Below are 22,266 nucleotides of genomic sequence, written 5' to 3' on the forward strand. Positions count from 1 at the left end.
ATAGGTGAACGCAGAGGATTTTGGGGGTATTGAAATACTCTGTATACCATAATGATAGATACATGTTCTACATTTGTCCAAACCCAAGGAATGTACAACATCAAGAACGAACCCTAATATAAACGATGGATTTGGAGTGGTTATGATGTGTCAGCATAGGTTCATCAATTATAACAAGTGTACCACTCTGGTGGGATGTTGATGATGGGAGAGGCTATGCATGTGTGAAGGCAGGGAGTATATGGGAAATCTCTATCTTTCCCTCAGTTTTACTGTGAAACTTAAACTGCCCCCCCCAAAAAAAGTTTTCATAATAGTAGCTTAGAAAAAGGATTCAATTAAGCAAAAGGAAAAAAAGTAATAACAGAAAGCCAAAAACTGAGGGAACAAATAGAAAAATAGCAAATTGCAAGACTTAATCCCATCAAAATTAATAATTACATTAAATATAAATGAATTAAATAATCCAGTTAAAATTGGAGATTTTCAGAATGGATAAAGAGTAGAAATCAATGAATAAGAAACAATTTACAAAGCCAAACACTGGTAATTTGAAAATATCAATAAAATTGATAAACCCCTAGTGAGACTGATCTACAAAAAGGGAAAACAAAAATACCAATATTTGGATTGAAAGAGGGGATATTACTATAGATACTATTCACTTTAAAAGGATGGAAAGCAAATACTGTGAATAACTTAATTCCAATAAATTTGACAACTTAGATGAAAAGAACAAATTCCTTGAAGGACACAAACTGCTAAAATTCACTCAAGAATACATAAGAAGTCTGAATACTCCTATAACTAATAAAGAAATTCAATTTATAGCCAACAACCTTCCCACAAAGGAAACTCCAATCTCAAATGGTTTCACTGGTAAATTCTTCCAAACATTTAAGGAAAAACTAATAGTAGTCTTACACAAACTAAGAAAGTAGAGGAAGAAAGAATACTTCCCAAATTCATTTTATGAAGTAACATCATACCCTGACAGAGATTTGAACATAAGTGCAAAAATTCTTAATAAAATATTAGCAAATTAAACCCAGTAATATGTAAAATGGATAATAAAACATGACCAAGTATGATTTATCTCAGGATAAATTAAGTTAAAGTGTAATAGTAATTTAATATTTGAAATCAGGCAATGTAATTTAACAAAACAAAGGGGAAAAAACATGATCATCACAATAGATTCAGAAGATGGTTTTGACAAAATGCAATATGCATTCATGACAAAAACTCTCAGGAAACTAATAATAGATAGGAATTTCCTCAGTCTGATAAAGAACTTTTAAGAAAAACCTGTAGGATATCACACTTAATAGTGAACTACTGAATACTTTCCAAGATGAAGAGCAAGGCAAGGGATGTCCACTCTTACCACTATTAATCAACATTCTTCTGCAGGTAAAGAAATAAAAAGCAGGCAAAATGGAAAATAATAAGTAATGCTATGTGTATTCATAGATAATATAATTGTTTACATAGAAAATCCTAAGAAATCTGCAAAATAATTACTAGAACTGAAAAGTAAATTTACCATTATTGCAATATACAATATAAAAATATAAAAATCAACTGTACTTCTATATACTAGCAGCAATTAAAAAAATAAGTTCTTAAGTTTACATTCATAATAGCATCAGAAAATAAAATTCTTAGGAATAAATTTAACGAAAAAAGTGTGCAAGACCTCTACACTGAAAACTATATAACATTTGTGAGTTCAATAAAGTAAACCTAAATAAATGGAGGAATACACCATGTTCATGGATCTGAAGACTCAATATTGTTAAGATGTCAATTCCTTGTGGGAACAGATGTATATGTATGACTGATTCACATTGTTATAAAGCAGAAACAAAAAAAAAAAAATGTCAATTCTTTCCAAATTTATCTATAGATTCAACCCAATCCTATTAAAATTGCAAAAGACTGTTTTTAGAAATTGACAAGATGATTTTTAAAACTATATGAAAAATAAAGCAGTAAAAACATCCAAAACAAACTTGAAGAAAGTTGGAGGATTCAAACTACCTGATTTCAAGACTTACAGTAAAAAATGCTTTGTGACATTGTAAAAACTAGAGTAATAAAGACAGTGTGGGATTGTTAAAAGGATAAACAAATGTATTATATTAACGCATATATGTGGAATCTGAAAAAATTGGAATGCATGATCTTATTTACAAAGCAGAAATAGAGACATGGACATAGAGAACAAACATGGATACCAAGGGGGAAAAGGGGGGGTGGGATGAATTGGGAGATTGGGATTGACATATACACTATCGATATATATATATACACATATACACTATGTATAAAACAGATAACTAATGAGAACCTACTGCATAGCATAGGGAACTCTACTCAGTGCTCTGCGGTGACCTAAATGGGAAGGAAATCCAAGAAAGAGGGGATATATGTATACGTATAGCTGATTCACTTTGCTGTACAGTAGAAACTAACACAACATTGTAAAGCAACTATACTCCCAATAAAAATTTTAAAAAAGAATAGACAAATAGATCAGTGGAACAAAATAGACAGTCTAGAATTAAATCCTCCTCACATATATGGTAAATTTTCAATAAAGACCTAGGCTATTAAAAATGATCATTTTTAGGGGCTTCCCTGGTGGCGCAGTGGTTGAGAATCTGCCTGCTAATGCAGGGGACACGGGTTCAAGCCCTGGTCTGGGAGGATCCCACATGCCGCGGAGCAACTAGGCCCGTGAGCCACAACTACTGAGCCTGCGCGTCTGAAGCCTGTGCTCCGCAACAAGAGAGGCCGCGATAGTGAGAGGCCCGCGCACCACGATGAAGAGTGGCCCCACTTGCCACAACTAGAGAAAGCCCTGGCACAGAAACGAAGACCCAACACAGCAAAAATAAATAAATAAGTTAATAAACTCCTACCCCCAACATCTTCTAAAAAAATAAAATAAAATAAAAATAAATAAATAAAAATAAAAATGATCATTTTTTTCAACAAACAGTGCTAGAACAAGTGGACAAATATGGGGAAAAAAGTAAACTTTGACCTCTTACCACACATCACACCCAACAATTAATTGAGATGAATCATGATTTAAAACAAAAGCAAAAACTATAACACTCCTCAAGGAATATCTTGGAGAATATTTTAGTGACCTTGTAGTAAGCAAAGATTCTTAGATATGGCAGATAAAGCACTAAATATACAAGAAAAATAATAAATTGAACTTTATCAAAATTAAGACTCTGCTTATCAAAAGTGATTGTTAAGAAAGTGAAATGTTAAGGCCCAGACTGGGGAAAAATACATGTCTGACAAGACTTGTATCAAGAATATATAAAGAACTTCTACCAAAAACAAAAAGTAAACAATCTAATTTAAAAATAGGCAAAAAGACTCATAAAAAAACTTTATAGAAGAAGAACAGTTATGGCCATTGAGCACATGAAAAGGTATTCCATGTCATTAGTCATCGGGAAAAGGCAATTAAAGCCACATACCATTTTGCACCCACTAGAATGGATTACAACACTAAATGTTGGCAAGGATATGGAGCAACCGAAACTCAAACATATTGGTAGTAGAAGTTTAAAGTGGCATAACCATTTTGGAAAACAGCTTGGCAGTTTCTTTTAAAGTGAAATATACATTCATCGATGACCTGCAATTCTATTCCTAAATACTTACCCAAACAAATGAGAACTTTTCAGAATATAATAGCACTTTTATTCAGAATAACCAAAGGCTGAAAATAACTGGAAAATGGACAAACTGTGGTATATACATACAATGGGATACTATCCAAAATAAAATATTTCAGTGCTTAGTTCAAAAAAGGTTAAAACAAAAGTACCAAAGTAAAACAGAAAACCAAACAAACGAATGTAAGTGATATTTTTCTGAAAGATTCTTTTTTCTGTAAACCTGAGTGTGTGGCATATTCAGTCCATTGTGAACTCAAAAAAAAAGTCTCATTTAGCAAAAAGAATTATTAAGAGGGGAAAAAATGCTACAATTGGTTGCTTACTAATAAAAAGAGACAAATATAATATACACCATTGGGTCCTTGACAATCACACTATTTTAGACTACTTTAGTCTATCAACAGAATAGTTAATTTTCTCCTGTGGGATTTTGAAAGAGTTACATGACACATTTGAGTTAACAGAGAAAATGATCATGAGTGCATCAGAAACAAAAATGTAGAAGATGAAGGAGTATTAGAAGCAGACATGAAAAATTAGGAAAGGAGGAAGTTATTAATATGACATAGGTTGGATTTTTTTCACCAAGTTTATTCCACCAAATGTATCTTAATATTGTAGAGGTCTAATTCACTATGTTGTAGGGATGGCTGACAGCTGTCTGTCTATGATTATGGAAGTTCTGCTAACTTTGCACTCCAACTTACTGCCAGAAAGTGAACTTACTTTCATTATAAGAAGGCTACTTGAAATTCAAATTTGATTTCTTCTTGGAAAATAAAAGAGATGGATGATTTGGCTATCCTAGTGGTTTACTTGGCAGGAAAATACATTCCATGGCTGAGCGAGAACCTTAATCATTAGAGAACTGATGTGTTCATCTTCAGAGAAGGAGGGATACCAGCAGGGGAAGAGTATGGTTTGAGCTCTGTGTCTTTTTTTTTTTTTTTTTTTCTTTTTGCGGTATGCGGGCCTCTCACTGTTGTGGCCTCTCCCGTTGCGGAGCACAGGCTCCGGATGCGCAGGCCCAGCGGCCATGGCTCACGGGCCCAGCCGCTCCGCGGCATATGGGATCCTCCCAGACCGGGGCACGAACCCGTATCCCCTGCATCGGCAGGCGGACTCTTAACCACTGCGCCACCAGGGAGGCCCGAGCTCTGTGTCTTTTATAGAGGATTAGCTAGATAGGTTAGCAAAGAATGACTTACTGATGGGTGTCATGACTTAAAGATGGCAAATGCAAAATATGGATGCATAGTTCTTCTGAACTAGAGGTTGGTTCAGAAGAAAAAAAAGGAACCAGAGGTACAGGAACAAAAGATGAATGACCTGTGGTACTTTGATTAAAGTGTTAATTCTTCATTTGACCAATGCAGGGGAAAGCCATAGGAAAATTTTCATTTCCCTATTTTCATTTTAAGGTTCTTTAATCCCTACCTACCTCAAATGCCCTACTTACCTCAAGTATTGAACTCACCAAGAAATTTACTGAATAAATTAGATAGATAGATGATACATAGATAGAGATATAAACATATGTAGTGTACACATAAAGAAAAAATTCCGCTGGACAATTTGCAAACAGACATTTCACTAATTAGAGTACCAAAGTAATTCTTTTAAAGAACAGTTTATGTTTTTCACTAGTCTAGACCAGAGATCAGTTTCCAGAATAGAAACACCAAGTGTACTAAGGAATTTTACCTACAATAATATTTACAAAGTGCTTTCAGTAAATACATTATCTCAATCCTCCTTACAATCCTTTGAAATGGGTAGGAGGGTAAATATATTCCCTTCACATTATAGATAAGGAAACCAAGGCTCAGAGAGGTGAGTTACCAGCCTCTGAAATAACCAGCTGCTAGTATATTGCTAACAAGGAACAGAGCCAGATCTAGAACTTAGGTCTTCTGACTTTAAGTCTAGTGCATTTCTCCTACACCAAAGCTACCCCAGGCACTATTCAGTGACATGAAATAATTCTGAATCTCAAAGCCCACCATTTCTTGGCTGGAACATTGCTTTCCCCCTGTAAGGATGCCATTTCCCTGCACTGTTAAGCACATTAAAGGAGCCTATTACCAGTTATGAAGTTCATGCCACTATCTAATTGGTCCAAAGATGCAAGAGCATGCAAAGAAAGCACTAAGGAGTGAAATTACAGCAGGGATTAAAACAATGCTAAATTAATGCATTCCTTGGTTGCAGGATTATGAGCAAGTGCTATTGTAGATAAGGCTTCTATTTTTTCCTATTGGAAACTCCATTCTCTTTAAAAGATCAACAAGAAGAACCAAAAGGGAATTCCCTAAGGTCAGCTCTGAGGAAACATAAACCTCTAATTCAATAACTCTGCTACTGCTCTGAAAAAAGGCTTTATTATTGCAACATCCATATGGAGCCAATTGGACATTAATGACTAATCAATCCCTCCCCTTTCTATTCTACTTAAAGTGTCACAAACCATGTTTAGATTAGCCCATTTCCTGCTTAGGATTGCTCAAGATGTCTTTTGTTCTTTCAGGACCAGCCTGATGGAGGCAGCTTAAACAAACACCACGACCAGAGTGGCGCAGGAGTTATAAAGTGCCATATGTGGGTGAACAAAGGGGCTATACTAAAGCCTTTTGTGGTATTTGTTAATGTTTTTCATCTGAGCTTAAAAAGGCTTAATGACTTTGTGGTGAGCTGATGCATGTGGCTCGTGGCTTTGCAAAATGAAGGAAATTCTAACCAGTGATACACCAGGCTGTGTTTTCAAGGGTCTCCTGCTTGCAGTTTTGGTGCCCATGTTTACTTTTTTTTTTTTTTTTTAATTCTCAAGTTATATTTGCTTTACACAGACAGCTCAACAGAGCCCTTTATCTTATTTCAACTACAGGATCCTAGGGCAACTGAGATAACTTATGTGATTCTTTATTTTAATGACCTGAAAGTAGCACAGAACATCAAATACTCTACTTATTATCTATTTGCTATTTGTATGCACAGGAGAGGGCTTACAAGCTGTTGAGTCCAGGCAAAGAGGCATTATTTAAGTTTGAACCAGAGACCACTGTGGAGGAAATAAGACAAAAATAGGTTCTGGCTCCCTAAGTTTTCAGGAGAACCAGTCTCAGATTCAAGCAGATTCCCTTGGAGAATACAGAGGCTGGTGAAAAGCTGGTAGACTAAATAATTCATGTTGCTCAGTAGCTTCTGGCTTCATCCAACTCAATATACTACCATAGACTCTACATGAAATTAAGAAGCACAAACCAAGATGAAGCAAATCTCAGAGTTAGTTAACAAAGATACTACTAAATCCAACCTTTCATTTCCACCCTTATCACTCATCAATTGCCTTGGCCTCATTCTCTCTGGTGGACTATTTTAAATACCAGCCTTCTAGCTGATTTTTATTTCCAATTTTGAGTCCCCAGTCTCTACTTAAATACCTCTTCCTAATTTTAGCCAGGGTAATCCATCACAAATGCAATTCTGACCAGAGCACTCTTATATTAAAGTCTTCAGTGGCTCCCTAATGCCCAAAAGATGAAGTCCAAACTCCTTAGTATGGTATTCAAGGCTCTCCATGACCCGGCTCTCTACTATGTCTCCAGTTTCATCTCTAGCTACTCTACTTGAAATTTTTTTGCTTTATAATACTGAACTACTTCTGGTTCTCTATATACCATGTTGCTTTATACTAGGAGTCCATGATTTCCCTTTTCCTGGAATTTCCTCTCCATCTTGCAATCAACTCATTCTTTGACTCATGTCAGGGATCATCTTGCCCAGTCTTACCCGGTTCGTCAGGTTGGGCTAAGTATTTTAGGCTCCCACAGCACCCTGTGCCTGCCTCTATCTTACATTTACTATATTTTATCCAAATTGCCAGTTGTATCTGCCCACCTTCTTCACTAGACTATGCACCTTAAAAGGGCAGGAACAACACTGTGTCTTATTCATAACTGCTTCGCTAGGGTCTGGTGCATAAGCTGGCATAAGGTAAGTACTCAAATGACATAGCAGAGAGCATTTGACATCTTCGACAGAGAAAATTTTAGAGTGAGATTCAGATGTCTACATGTTGCTTTAGAACCTGGGAATTTCTGAAATCAGATTTTGTATAAATCCCATTTATTTCTTATATTCTGTTAAGTACTTTGCCTTACTTGAACCCTCTATAAAATAAAAATGGCTTTAATGGGAAAATGTACCCACAGCTGTTTGGAAGTCAGAGATCATTGGTTCTAATCTTACTTCTTTTATTGACTTTCCACACTGTACAAATCTGAAATCCTGGCCTCTCACTTCCGGGGAAATCCTGAAAGGATGATAAGGCATGTCAGAGCTTTTTGGAAATATTAAATCTGAAAGCTATTCTAATGCTGTCGGGTTTGTGTAAATATATACAACTGAAGCATATATTCAAATAAGCATATGATGGGACCTTCCCGATAGAGTCAATATGAAATGGATAAAACATGCTCATAGAATTAGAGAATTTTAACATGAGAGGGATATTAAAGATCATCTAATCCACGTCTGAGGTTAGAGAAGTTAAACTGCCCAAATCTCATAGTTAGTAAATGGCAAAATCACAATGAACTCAAATGTAACCATTCCCAAAGTTTCACACTTGCCATCAAAGTAAATTTCTAAAATGGTCAGCTGAATTGTTTCAATGGTATCCAGACTTAGATTAAAAACTCTTAACAAAATTAACTTAGTTGGTCTTTCTTCTTCATTTCATTTGTCCCAGGGAATCTGCCTTTTACTAGAATGAGAGACGCAGATCACAGGTGCAGTAGAAACTAATTTTTTTAAGGTTAGGGATATGGAACTAGACAGTATTAGAAGGAGAGGGCACAAGGATTTGGGGTAATCAACTCAATTTTGTAGTCTATCAAAACTTCTTTGCCCTGAGAATCTGGTGAAAGTATTTGAAAGGTACTTAATATTTGTGTGGTTTGAAAGATTGGAAAAAAAAAACTTTCACAGGTTTCTATTTCTCATTAAATTTTTCTGCTTTTTAATGTAAACCAACAGGAAAAAACTACTTCAACAAAGGCAACTAACTGAATCAGCTCATCTTGGAGAAAAATGGGAGTCAGTGTGGCTCAGATGCTATGTAGTTAGACAGATGTGGGTTTGAATTTTGATTTGATCTTTCCTAAGTAACCTTGGGTAAATTATTTCCCTTCTCTAAACTACAGTTTCATCTCCTTATAAAAGAGAGCTAATAATTTCTGCTTGTCCGGATCATTGTAAGGATTAAGTGGGAACATAAATTTCCTAGCAGTGACTGGAACCCAGTACCCACTCATTAAACAGTAGCTGCCTTTAGAAATAGTAGCAGTAGTAATGGGGGTAGAAGTAGTAGAATGTCTATTCTAGTACCAAGAACATAGCAGGTGCTTAACTCATATTTGTTCCCTTTCTAGTCTTTCCCCATACCTGGGTGATACTTCCTATACTGCACAGTCCTGTCCTTCGGCATAGTTATAATCTCCAGCACACTCCTTAGCTGGAGAGTGCAATTTTCTACTTAATGGAGCCTCTTTTCTGACCCAAAGCTAAAAATATATTTCAAGAGTGTCCCTATGATATAGAACTAAAATGTATTGAATATGCATTAAGACACAATCAAAAAAACCATCTCACACCTCCCCAGTTCCCACCTGTGGGGCCTGTAACCAGACTATGCTGCTCAGTCCAAGCCAGAAAAAATGAAAAAAAAAAAAAAAAAAAGAAACCATTATCTTGAGAATTTATAGATCAGCTTTTTATAAAGGACTCACTGGAATAACAAAGAATTAGTATTACTGACTGTATAATAAATAAAGGGCAGGGAAGTTTCAGGGACATTTGACAATTGTTTTTCCTTTCTCCTCTACCAGCAGTTCTGTGACTCTGCAGCATGGAGTAGCTGCTGTTATCATTTTTCATTTTGTCCTCATGCAGGATCAACCTTCCTAGTGAAAAGTCAGCGTATACTGAAGAAGCATGAAGTGATTTCTCTGCCATGAAAGTAAATATACATAAGCTAGTAAGGTGCAATTTTTATTTTTAGTAAAAATTTTAAGTGGCTGAATATACTGCTTATGAAATTCTTCTCTCCACGGCTGTGACTTGGGATATTAAGTTTTAGTTCAGAGTTACTTTTTACAGCCTACTCCTAAATTTAACAGTTTACAGTATAATGCAAATATTGATGAGTTCTTACACAATCTCTTCCCTCTGGTACCATGACCTTATTTGGGACATCATGTCTAAGGGTAAATATCCACTGAACAAAATCATTTTAAAAAGATCACTCTCCTCTAGTGAGAGGCAAAAGTACAAGACTGATCTGTAAGGCTTCGAACAGTCACAGCAGACAAAGTGAAATCATACATAAATGAGTATTATACCCAGGAGGAAAAGAGGTATTTTAAAAATGACTTGAATAAAAACCCTCCTAACACCTACTCAGCTCTCCCATGATGTAATATGAAAAGACAGCCATTGAATAGCCCCTCTAAAAGGACATTAAAGAGAACAGAGGAATAAAGAGACTAACAGACCACCAAGACCAACCTAACTTCTGCTTTTCCATTATTTTTAACCTCTATACATAATCTAAGTCAATCTTGAACAACTAAAGTTTAATGCCTATTTAGTTGGTGGCAAAGTCCAAATTCGTCAGCCTGACTCTCAAGGCCCTCCACAGTATGGAACCCAGCTATTTTTATAACATATTCAATTCAACAAATATTCACTGAGTATAAATATGTGGAAAGCTTTGTATTGGGCTTGGTGGAGAACACAGAGTTGAGAAGTGACTCTTCTTTTCTGGAACTTCCTTGTGAATGTCCGTGTACTTTACCGTTTCTGTGTCTGCTTGGATTATTCCCTCAACTGAAAGTTCTTCTCCTTCTCTTTGTTTTTCCAAACCTAGGCTTATCTCCAGCTATATTTCTATCAGACCTTCCAGAATCATGGCCGTCAACAAAGCGCTGTAGGTTCCTCTTCTAAATAGCACTCTTTTCTATTTCTCTAATGATGTACTATAACACATAACACCTTAGGTTGTTCTGCTTTCTGTGTATGCTAATATTATTATCCCAACTACATTACTAGCTCTTGAAGAATTCAGTATAGTCCATTTTTTAAAAAAATCCTTCTCTCTGTGCTCGTAACAGTGCTGTGTACATAAGAGATAATTGGTAAATTATAACTTGAACATGTGGGTAAAATTAAAGATTGGGGGACTCTGAGTAGGGATAGACCCTGTTTGGAAAGACCTGGCTATCAGAACTTGTGGCTCAGTCTACAGAGAACCACCTCTAAAGAGGATGAAATGACAGATAGTGTGTGTAAACAAACAGTGATAGAGTAAAATGAGACAGTGTATCTAAAAGAAGGAGATATTCAAAGATAAAAATTTCTTAGTTAAAGAAAAAAAGATGGGGAAGTCAGTAACAGAAAATAGGGGAGAGCTGGTCGGTTATTGAATTTTGTGAATAAGTTAGAAGCACAGTTATCAGAACTTGAAAAGAAGGAAAGGACCAACTGGGGGAAAAAAAAAAAGGGAAAAAAAAGTTGTTCTCAAGTTCGGTCTTGACCTTAAGCAGAGAGAATTTAAAGAGCACACCAAAATGGCCTGAGACTCTTTAAATTCCACCAGCCTAAGGTTGGGCTGAATTCTATAGCCTGCAGATGGGAAGTCAAGTGGCTCTTGCTGCCAAGAGAAGAGGATTCTAGGGACAGGGAACTAGACAAGGTCCACACCTCAACAATCACTACACAGTTAGTCCAGACAAGGCAGATAGACCTCTATCAGTCAGCGTTTATTCTACTATGTTGGTTTATGTGAAGCAGACATATATACTGTTGAGGAACCATAGACTGATTCTGCAGTCCCATTGGGAACATGTGCCAGCTGTTCTTGTCTTGGGTCTAATTTTCATGGTAGATAGCGTTAAATCTTTTGTCACCCAGTTGCTACAGCAAGATGGGGGAGCACTTCTGTGTGATTCAGTAATGGCATAGACAAGCATTTATTCCCCAGAACAGAGGATATTCAGTCAGAAAACCAGATAATTTTGTGTGTATGGTGACACTGTCAATGATACCTCTTTAGAGAAGGCAGCCCAATGAGAAACCAGCTCTTGGACAGGGCTAGGCTCCTCACGAAAGGGAGGCTGGGTCTTTGATTGGGCTTTTCTAGCTTAAGCAACTCTAAGAAGCAGGTTGAATTCCCTTTATGGAGTATTAGGGGATGGAGTTATACAAGAATCTTGACGTTTCACTCTCTTATTCCATCAGGACTATCCATCACTTGGAAAGTTCAATGGAAATTGTTTTCTACCAACATTAAAAGTTATTTGGGCGCTTTTAAGACACAGCAAATATATTTCTTTAAGAGAAGTTTATTTGCTTGTTTAAGAGAGCTGCACTTTATATATAGTGCTGATATAAACTGGTGCACAGGATCCTCTAAAACTGTTTATATCCACAGTAAAATACATTTTTGTGATACCACAGAGTTAGTCCAGAGCCAAGGGCTTTTTGAACTCTGCTTATCTCCCAGCCTGTGTGGCTGTTACTCAGTTTTCACCATGTCTGGGGTCTCCCTGGCCACCCATCCTGGCCTCAGGCCTCAGCCTGCTGGTTCCATACAGACTGCTTTGCCTATTCATTTTTCTGAGATGCCTGGAAATGCTATTTTAGGCAGCTATGGAAGGCCAGACCCATAAGCCCACAGCAAAACTCTGGTTGGTTCTCCCTCTGGATTTCCCTGGATCTTTTATTTTAATATGTATAATTCCCCATCTTTTATTCTTGATATACAATCTAGTACTTGGATACCTTCTTGGACAAAGACATATCATCTCTGATATATTTCAATAATAATTTCACTTATTTTAAAGATGGTGTGGTCCCTAATTTACACTTGTTACTTTCTAGTTGACTTAAAGGTGAATGATTTCAATTGTACAGCAGTAAGATAAGAGTTTAAAAACCAGAAATCATCTACACCAACTTCCTCACCTACAGCTGAGAAAATTCAGGGAAAGGAATTGACTTGCTTAGGGTAGAACAACTGGAATTTAAGTTTCCTAACCCTTGAGGAAATATCTGAAAGGGTGTCACGTGGAGAAATGGTAAGCTTTATTTTGTTGGAATCCAAAAGTCAGACTAGAACCAATGAGTAGAGGTTATAAGGAAGCAAAGACAAATAACAAAGAATTAAAAATTAGAACCGGAATGAGCTTCTCCAGAAGTAGTCAGTTTTCTGTCATGAGACTATTAGAGGCATTTGAACAGAAGTGAGATGACTACTTGTCAGGGATATAAAAAGGGATTTCTTGGATGGAATTGTAAATTTGATTACATGTCTCTCTCTTGTTCCAATTCTGCGAAGCTAAATGTTGTCATGTGAAGCACTGTATTCTGGTGGGCTTGAACAAATAATGACCTTTACATTCCAAAGTGTAAGCACATGTAGCCTTTAAATCCCTCCCCAGATTATACTACAGCTTTCCTCTGCTGCCTTGAATGAGCCGTGTATCATCAGGTCAATCTTCCTTTTCTACCAGGAGTAAGGATCCAGGGAGGGGAAAGGAAACGCAAAAAGCTTCAAAGATTTCCCAGAGTATGGATCAAAGGGTAAGCAGGATTTTTAGGAGAAGACATTCACATTAAGTGGTGCATTTTTTAAGGAAAAAGAGGAAAAGATGCAGTCCCTGTTATTTGTCTATAAACAGAGAGCTTAAGTTGACAATAATAAAGCTATCCTGAGATTTAAAACTTAGAAGCAATCAGAAGTTCACAAAAAAAATGAAGCTTTCAGAAGGGTTAAGGCCATCTTGGCTGGGATCCAATTCACAAATTCAGTACAAATCTATAAAACCTTTCTAAGCAAATCTGAGAACCTGAGAGCAACCCCTTCTAAAAGGGGTTATTCTTGGTGCACATATCCATTTCCATTCAAAGCAATGCAAGTTTTTAATACATGGAGGACAGCACATCATTACAGTTCCAACCCAGGGTCCAAAAGCCTGCCTAATGGTAATCACTTTCAGAGCTCATCCCTTTTAGAGCTCATATTCCACTATGCTCCAAGTCAAAATGAGGTGTGAAAAAACAAAACAAAACAAAACAAAATAAAATGAGGTGTTGCCTCCCTCTGAGGCTGGGACACAATAATTGAAGTTGAGAATTAGAAGAGGTGTTAGAAGAAGGTTTTCTTACCCAAACTATTCTGAAAAAAAGAAAAAAAGAAAAGTGTCCCTTTAGAGGCCCCAGGTGTGTGAGAGAGAAGAAACAGAATGGAGAGAATATAAAAAATAAGGCAGGCTACAACTATCATTGCTGGGGGGAAGAGAAGAAGAAGAGAGGGAAGTGGGGGGGGTCCATCTGTGAAAGGTAATTAGGAAATGCTACTGGAGAGATCTTCTCATTAATAAAAAGAAAAGATCATTCTCATTAATAAAAAGAAAAGATCAAAGACTTGAAAATTCGATTCAGCAAGTGGTACAAATATACTCTCAAAGATATTGGTCTCCTCTTTTATTTCTCTGAAGAAAAAACCAAGTGAAAGCTATTGTGGACAGATCACCTTTCTTGTAATAAACATACTCTATGTTTCATGAAGACCCTAATAACAATCTTGCATTTGGAGGGGACCCTAGAAATAATGGAATCCAACATACCTCTTTTAAAAGATAAAGTTAAGCCCAGGGGCATTCGTCACTTATTTGCCTTCGTTTAGCAAAGGAACTTTAATCCAAATTTCCCAATAACCAGACCAGAGCCCTTTCTACTATACTTTGCAACCCTGAAATTAGGAGGGTTGGGATAAGAATTGCACTCTTGCCTAAGGAGAACAAGGAGAGGGGAAACGCCGTATGAAAAGTCCATAAAAAGTTAAACATCTGTTCATCATTCTTAATACATGGTGACAGACTCAATTAATTGAGTCCTCTCTTCCTTACATGCCCTACATAGGAGCTAACAACTTTTGTGCGCTCAATACATATAAAGCCAACAAATGCTCCAAAGTATAACAAGACCTTAAACATGTTTCCTAAGCCCCCAGCACCGATGAATTTGTAGTTTTATAAATATCGTGGTGAACAAGAAATGCTGTCTTGTCATATTCAAGCCAAATAACAGCTGGACTTTAAAAATAAAATTTTGAAGACATTTGCCTTTTATATTTTTAATTTCTGTTTTCCTGGCTTACGGTTTTGTCATTTGATTTTGATGAGTGGTTAATACACACGCACAGCTGCCTCTTTTGGTGACCTTTCCCTTGCTGCTTCCATGTTCAAAGCTATGAAGCAGGTCTACAAGTTGCTTACTAAGTGATATTGGCATTTTCGCAACTGGCAGCAGACATTTTCCTGGAAAGCCAGGCTTACTTTAGTTGCTTCAGAAGCCACACAGGAGAATGGGGTGCAAGGAGAAGAAGGGCATAGCCCCTTAAAGCTGCCATTATGCATTATTCACAATAGCCAAGACACAGAAAACAACCTAAGTATACATCAGCAGATGAATGGATAAAGAGACTGTTTTATATATACATATATATAAATGCATGTGATAAGTGATATTATGTATTACATATATATAATATGTTATATAGTTATATATACATATTTTGAATGGGATAAAAATATTATTCATCCATAAAAGGGAAGAAGGAAACCCTGCCATTTGCAACAACATGGATGACCTTGAAGGCATTACGCTAAGTGAAGTCAGACAGAGAAAGACAAATACTATATGATCTCACACATATGTGAAATCTAAAAAGCCTGAAGTCATAGAAACAGAGAGTACAATGGTGGTTTCCAGGGACTAGACGGTGGGGGAAATGGGGAGATGTTGGTCAAAGAGTACAAACTTCCAGTTATAAAGATGAATAAGCTCTGGGGATCTAATATACAGCAGGGTGACTATAGTTAAAAATATTGTCTTGTATACTTGAAAGTTGTTAACAGAGTAGTTTTTAAATTTTCTCATCAAAAAAAGGTAATCTGTGAGGTGCAGAGGTGTTAACTAACCTTACTGTGGTAATCATTTCCCAATATATACGTGTATCAAATCATCACATTGTACACCTCAAATCTGCACCAATGTTATTTGTCAATTATATGTCAATAAAGCTGCAAAAAGATTTTAACTGGTCCAAAGCCAGAGGAAACATGGAGATGACCATGTGTGGACTAAGAAGGGATGACATCCTGGGTGAGAGCTACAGAACTTCCCTGCCAATGTAGCTTACCTAAGTAGCTTTCGCTCTGAACCTCTGTGAGGAGCAAAGAAGTCTTGATCTTCTTAGTACTTTTCTCAGTGATAATTATATCTGTCTTATGTATCTATGTATGCATTACCCTTTTAATCTTCTGTCTTTCTTCACTAGACTTTAAGTTCCAAGAGGTCAGGAACATATTTGTTTTGCTTCCTTTGTTTTATCCAGTGTCTAGTTCAGGGACCGGCACACAGAACAGGCACTCAAGAAATGTTTGTCTGTTTGTTTGTTTGCTTTTTAGACCAAGACTGACTGAAGGAGTGAATAAATTTTTTAGGTATTCTTTCACTTCATTTCCTTCTTACCCTTCCTCTTAAGGGAACTATGGAGGAGCAAAGTGGAGAAAGTATGTATACCTGTTATCTACTCTGACTTTAATATGAACTGCAACTCCAGCAGGCTTTGCAATCAGCTTACGCTTGAACAGATGCCAGGAAATATCCTGAAGTCAGCAGAAGGCTGCTGCGCATCCCAGCAGTCCTCACAAAGGCACTGCACTTCTGCTGGTTTTAGAGCAGGTAACTTGACTCCATTCATGAACTCACAGTCCCCCAAAAGCGCACGAGGGCTCAATGGCAACTCTGGGCAAGCTTCTGAAGGGAGGTTTTCACACGCTCCTTAAGCTCCTGGGCCACTACAGCCCTTCTACTATTACCGTCATCAGGCATTGCTGCTATGTGTGACAGAGTAACACGAGAGCTGGTGCATGGCATGACTTGCTATATTTAGGGGAGAGGAAATGGGCCACACTGAGGAAGGTCACAAGGTGTTTGTTCAGAAAAATGAAGGCACCACTTCCGCATCTGTATATACAGGGGGTGCAGGATAGCACAGTACTTAATGGCTTGGGTTCTGGAGCCAGGCTGCCTGGGATCAGCTCTACCCTTACTCGCTATGTGACCTGTGGCAAGTTACTTAACTATTCTCAGCCTTAATTTTCTCATCCATAAAATGGAAAAAAAAAACCTTCTTTACAGAGTTGTATATGATTTAAATGAGAAAACATGTGTTAAAAGCTTAGCGTATTCTCTGGCATATAAATGCTTGATAAATGTTTGCTTAAAAAAAGCAAAGTAACTAGGAAATTGGTTTGAATCCAGACAATCTGGATACTGAATGGAAGTTCCACAGATTTTTCTATACTGTATGTTTCTCTACAGTTAAGCTTTTCACTTTTTCTTTTCATAATGGTTAATAACTCTGACCATGATTTTTAACTTACCAAGCACATGATATCATCAACTAGATTATTAGCATTACTAAGAGGCAAATGACTTTATGCCTATTGTACAGTTAAGAAGTAAGTGAAGAAAGCTGAATGACAGATTAAGAAAACTCTGTTAGAACAAGGATAAGGCAGTAGAACTCTGTAACTCCTAGTCTACGGAAAAATGAACAGACTGGATACTCCAAAGTGATGTAGAGTATTATTTCACTGTGTCTGGTCAAAGATTTAGGTACTCTGTAGTACCATCTTCCAACAAAATTGAGATGTGCCACACCTGAATAACTAGTTCCCTAGACCACAGAACCTCAATCCTCACCAGGGGGGAAATCACGTACTTCTAAGTGCCTATAAAAATGTCAGTGTCATTGTGCTCTCAATACACATTCTGCATGGAAGACAGTGAGTATATTTCTGGTTTTGAGTCCTCTTTATTCCTCCTTTCCTGCCCCTCCCCCTCTTCCTTTTCCTCTTCCCTTCCCTTCCCTTCCTTCCCCACTTCCCTCACACATGCACATACCAATCAGAGTTTATTTTAACACCTTGTCCCCAGGACTATCATTAAACATTAGTCTCTCCCACTGGCATGAAAAACCTGCCTTCTGAAAACTCTCTGAAGTACTTCCTAAGTCTGATACTACCCATTTCTTAGCGCTCATGCCAGGGATTTCTGAACTGCCTCGGATGGCCCCAAGCTACCACTAGAAGCCATGCTCAGTTCAGATGCTGCTATGAAATGTCTTCATGTGTTTTCAAGGGATTAGGGTCCTGGAAGGAATCCTGCCAGTAAAAGGGATAATAGTAAGATTTTTCCCCTCAAGCTAAAGGACTTTAGCTGGGACCTGAGATGGATGAAGTATTCTGTTACTCTAAAGAGAACAAATTAATCTTCCCTGACTGGTGGGAGGGATTCTGACACAGGAACGGCTAACGGGAAGACCAGTCCCTACTCTGGGATGACACAGTAAATAACCAGGCAACGCTACTACTAAAGTGCTGACTTAACTCATAGACTGTACCCAGCCTCTGGGGAGCAATCTCTGCTGTTTTGCTGCTTGTGTATTTAAAACAAACAAACAGGAAAGGAAGAGGAGCGGACAGGCGTTGATAGTGCTGTGGGTAAACACGTGGAGAGTAAAGCTAGTCTTTTCCATCCAGACTTTCAAAAGACTTTATAACGGTTAGTACCCAGACACAGGCTGGGCCTTGCCCAAGCAATTATTAATTTTATGCTAGATCTGCTTCAAACTATAATTTAGTTTCCAAAATGGTTTGATTGCACCTGGGAATCACTTGACTTGGGGGTAAAAAAATCTTCCTTTGTATGTTTGTCCTTTTTTTTTTTAATAAGAATGTCATGAGGTGGATGAAACACAGAATTCTGTTCTTCATTGAAATGTAGAGGGTTCTTTTATTTTAAAACTTTAAAATGGCACCTTGAAGTATTTGGATTGCTATGTGTTCAGTAACATACAATCTAGCTGAATTTCAAAGTCCTCGACTATAACATATAATGAAGCCTAACATTTCTTCTGATTTGCCAAGAAAATTGATCTGGTGACTCCCAAGAAAGACCATGAAGATCCTACCTCTACCTCAGGCACACCTCTAGAAACACACAGAGCAGCAGAACAGAAAAGCCACTCACCCTCTGCATCTTCTGGCCGAGTAAGATCGATGACACCTGGGCCCAGCTTTCCATCTTCACTTGACTTTCCTGTTAACTGGGGCCCCAAATTTTCAAAGCGTGTTCTTTCCTAGAGGAAAGAATAATCAGAGACTTATACTAGCTTCCAAAGCAGCCACTTTTTCCTTCCAGTTTCTATCTTTCTTAATGGACAAAACTTGGATTTACAAACATCATTGCTGACCAACTTGAGCTCAGAAAACTTTTCAGGAAGATTCCACTAAAGCCTGTTTACGGCACTGACAGTGTTGACAGCACCTAAACCATAGTACCTATAAGGAAAGGAAATCTGTGGCAGGTGACCTGCCAAGGCTGTACTGCACATCTCTCTGTTGGATTCGCTCCAGTATTCTAAAAGGAATGCAAATGAAAGGTGTGAGCCAAAACTGCCAAATTTGAAAGAGCAGTTTCCATTAAAATACACTGTTATTCAATGGGAGAGGAATTTTCCTTTGTAGAGATCATAGTTTGCATTGGTACTCCTGGAAAAATACGAATCAGAATTTTAGGCAAGAAGATTTCAAAAACAAATATTTCAAAGCAGGCAGACTAGATGATGGCTTTGATACTACTATTTTTTTTTTTTTTTTTTTTTTTTTTGCAGTAAGCGGGCCTCTCACTGTTGTGGCCTCTTCTGTTGCGGAGCACAGACTCCGGACACGCCAGCTCAGCGGCCATGACTCACGGGCCCAGCCACTCCGCGGCATGTGGGATCTTCCCGGACTGGGGCACGAACCCGTGTCCCCTGCATCGGCAGGCGGACTCTCAACCACTGCGCCACCAGGGAAGCCCTGATACTACTATTTTGTTGAGGAGTTCGAACTGTAACTTCCTGGTAAGTGAAAAGGAGAACATTACTCCTGGCCAGGCCTTGAGTCAGGAAAGTTAAACACTCTTGCCATTATAGTAGGGAAACACCAAGATGTTTTCATTGTTAACCTGCTCTTCTAGGATCAGGAGTCTGAAACATCACAGTGAACTCTCCTCCTGTAGCTCTCTGGATCAGTAGCAGAGGGCTCATTGATCATAATTAACATGGTGTTCCTGTCTGCAGAAACACAGCACGTGTCCCCTTCTCTCCTTCTTGCTACTCTCCAGACTCAAACTTGGCTTTGTGTTGTGCTTATGAATGAATGAAACCTTGTTGTTCATTACTATGAAACAATATTAAATGTCATGTCAGCTTGAATTTACAGACATGAAATAGCAGCTTCCAGCTCTGGGAATGGTTTCTGCATGTTATACTTAATGCATTATGCAGCAGTAGAGCGCTGATTGCTCTTCAGTCTATTGTTCAATGACCTAGTTCTGTACTAGGCATGTTCGGCATCAGACGGAAACACTCTTAGTGTTCTCTTCTGTAAGATGTTTAGAAACTTGGAAATATTCTTAAAGAGCAAACATACAATTACTTGATAGAGGCTGTGTCTCATTTGTACAGTCTCACTACGTTTGTGCTTTCTAATATGATTATTTTTGAATATCATTATATTTCTATAATTAATTCCCATCAGTCAAATTGTGTAGGAAGTCTTCCAGTTCCCCTTCATCATGGAATATGTTGAAATCTGTGTTGGAAGATAACACAGTATAAACCTTGCTTTAATCTAGCAACATTTCTATGAAAGACTGCAACAAAATTATAATCATGAATTTCCCCAACTGGGTAATACTAACTAGTTACAATAGCGGTATGCGGGGAAACCTCTGAAACACCACACTTATAAAAAACAGAGTGAAAATAAAAAGCAAATTAGGTATGGTTCCCCAATATCTTCTTATGTGACACTGCCGCTGCACAAGAACAAATTAACCCAGATGCAGGCCACAACAAAGAGCGACCACAAGCCAGACGAGAGTTTCACACATTGTAGGGGGAGGACAGCTGTTTTTAATCAGCCAATTTCTATTTTTGAGTAGCACTTTTGGTTGTCATGATGTAAAGAAAAAGAATTAAAGTGAAAATAAGCAGTACCAGGGAAAGCAAAATATTCAACCTTTGTTTTATCACATTGTTTCGCATTTCAAATATTTGCATGTGAATGCTTTCCCCATGTTAAATGCAGAAGGAGTTTTGATGTGACACCTGCAATCTTCTTGGAAGAACAACCTTTATCGGTATTTTCATGGGGGGAAAAACAACTTTCTCTGAAAATCAACAGACTGTGCTACCTATCAATATGCATATTTCAAGTATCTTTCTAGTCATTCATTCTCTTTGATTTTACCGGAAAATATTCTCAGTAAAAAAAAATAAATAAAGTTCCTGAAAGAATATCAATATTTTGACAAGGAAGGAGAAGAGGGAAAATTACATGCCATGGTTTGTAAAATCCTAAGACAACAAAGCTTACATGATGATAATATCTTTTCTTTTATAAAAAGTGAAGTGCACTCACAATTCAGTAGTATCAGCTTGTTTTTAATCATAACAAAAAACATTCAGAACGTTCAACAACACATTCACAGTGTCTTTGAAGCCATACATTTTTCTGACTTCATTGAAAAAAAAATTATTCTGCAGAGATACTTTCCTTATAAAATATCAATATTTTGACAGAGTAGAAGTCGAGGAAGAATATCCCATGAAACACTTGTTAAATAGGCAGAAAATAAATCAATGATAAAAATTGTTTTGGGCAGTGGGCTGCATTTTATATTTGGTAATATTAAGCACTTGTGTTTGAGATTAAAGAAGGACCCTGCAAAGCCATGCCCTTTCATATAAATTTCTACCTAGTCTCCCAGAAGATTTCCTTCTTTTCTTCAAAGAATAGCTCAGAATATTTATTTGCCAGCCACATAACCATAAGATAAGAGGGTCTGATGTCTACAAGTTATCTCTGGGCAGCTGAGCTAAGCAAAGATTTTACCAGTGAGGTTGAACATGAGCCTAGTAAATACAGAATGTGGACAGAGGCACAGAGAGAATTTCAAAGATACTTTAGTTCCAAGAGGCCCTCAGCTTCTGGCCATTAAGTGCCAATGGGTATGCCCCGATATGGAAAACATAGACAGTGGGTGGCAAGCTCTTAACTACAAGTTTTCCATGCACTTGAACTAGCTCTCGCAAATTACATAGCTTGCAAGTAGATATTTTGAAGATATAAACAAAACACCTCAATGCTAATCTTAATCTCAACCCCTCCAGGCAGGAAAACTTCCCAGTCTTCATGATGACAGTGAAATGTGCGTTTTACATGCAGTGATGTGATCAGACACTTACTTATGCACTGTCAGTCACAAACATGCAGGCAACATAAAAGTTATTGAAAAAAATTAAAGTCAGCTCTGCTGTGTTGTAGGACTGTTGGCTCTCTAAGTGCTTTGAAATTATGATGTATGAGGTAGA

General features: G+C 37.5%; 1 protein-coding gene across 4 annotated transcripts in view; it reads right to left on the reverse strand.

Annotated features, from left to right (window-relative positions):
* Positions 1-22,266, reverse strand: part of SOX6 (SRY-box transcription factor 6) — a 636,653-nt gene that overhangs the window by 17,418 nt on the left and 596,969 nt on the right. For all 4 annotated transcript variants that reach the window (XM_060103234.1, XM_060103233.1, XM_060103231.1 and 1 more), the window contains one exon: positions 18,876-18,984. In XM_060103234.1, coding sequence (XP_059959217.1) covers positions 18,876-18,984 — 109 coding nt within the window. The remainder of the gene's footprint in view (positions 1-18,875; positions 18,985-22,266) is intronic.

The sequence above is a fragment of the Mesoplodon densirostris genome, chromosome 7, assembly GCF_025265405.1.
Source record: "Mesoplodon densirostris isolate mMesDen1 chromosome 7, mMesDen1 primary haplotype, whole genome shotgun sequence".
In the NCBI taxonomy this organism is placed as follows: domain Eukaryota; kingdom Metazoa; phylum Chordata; class Mammalia; order Artiodactyla; family Ziphiidae; genus Mesoplodon; species Mesoplodon densirostris.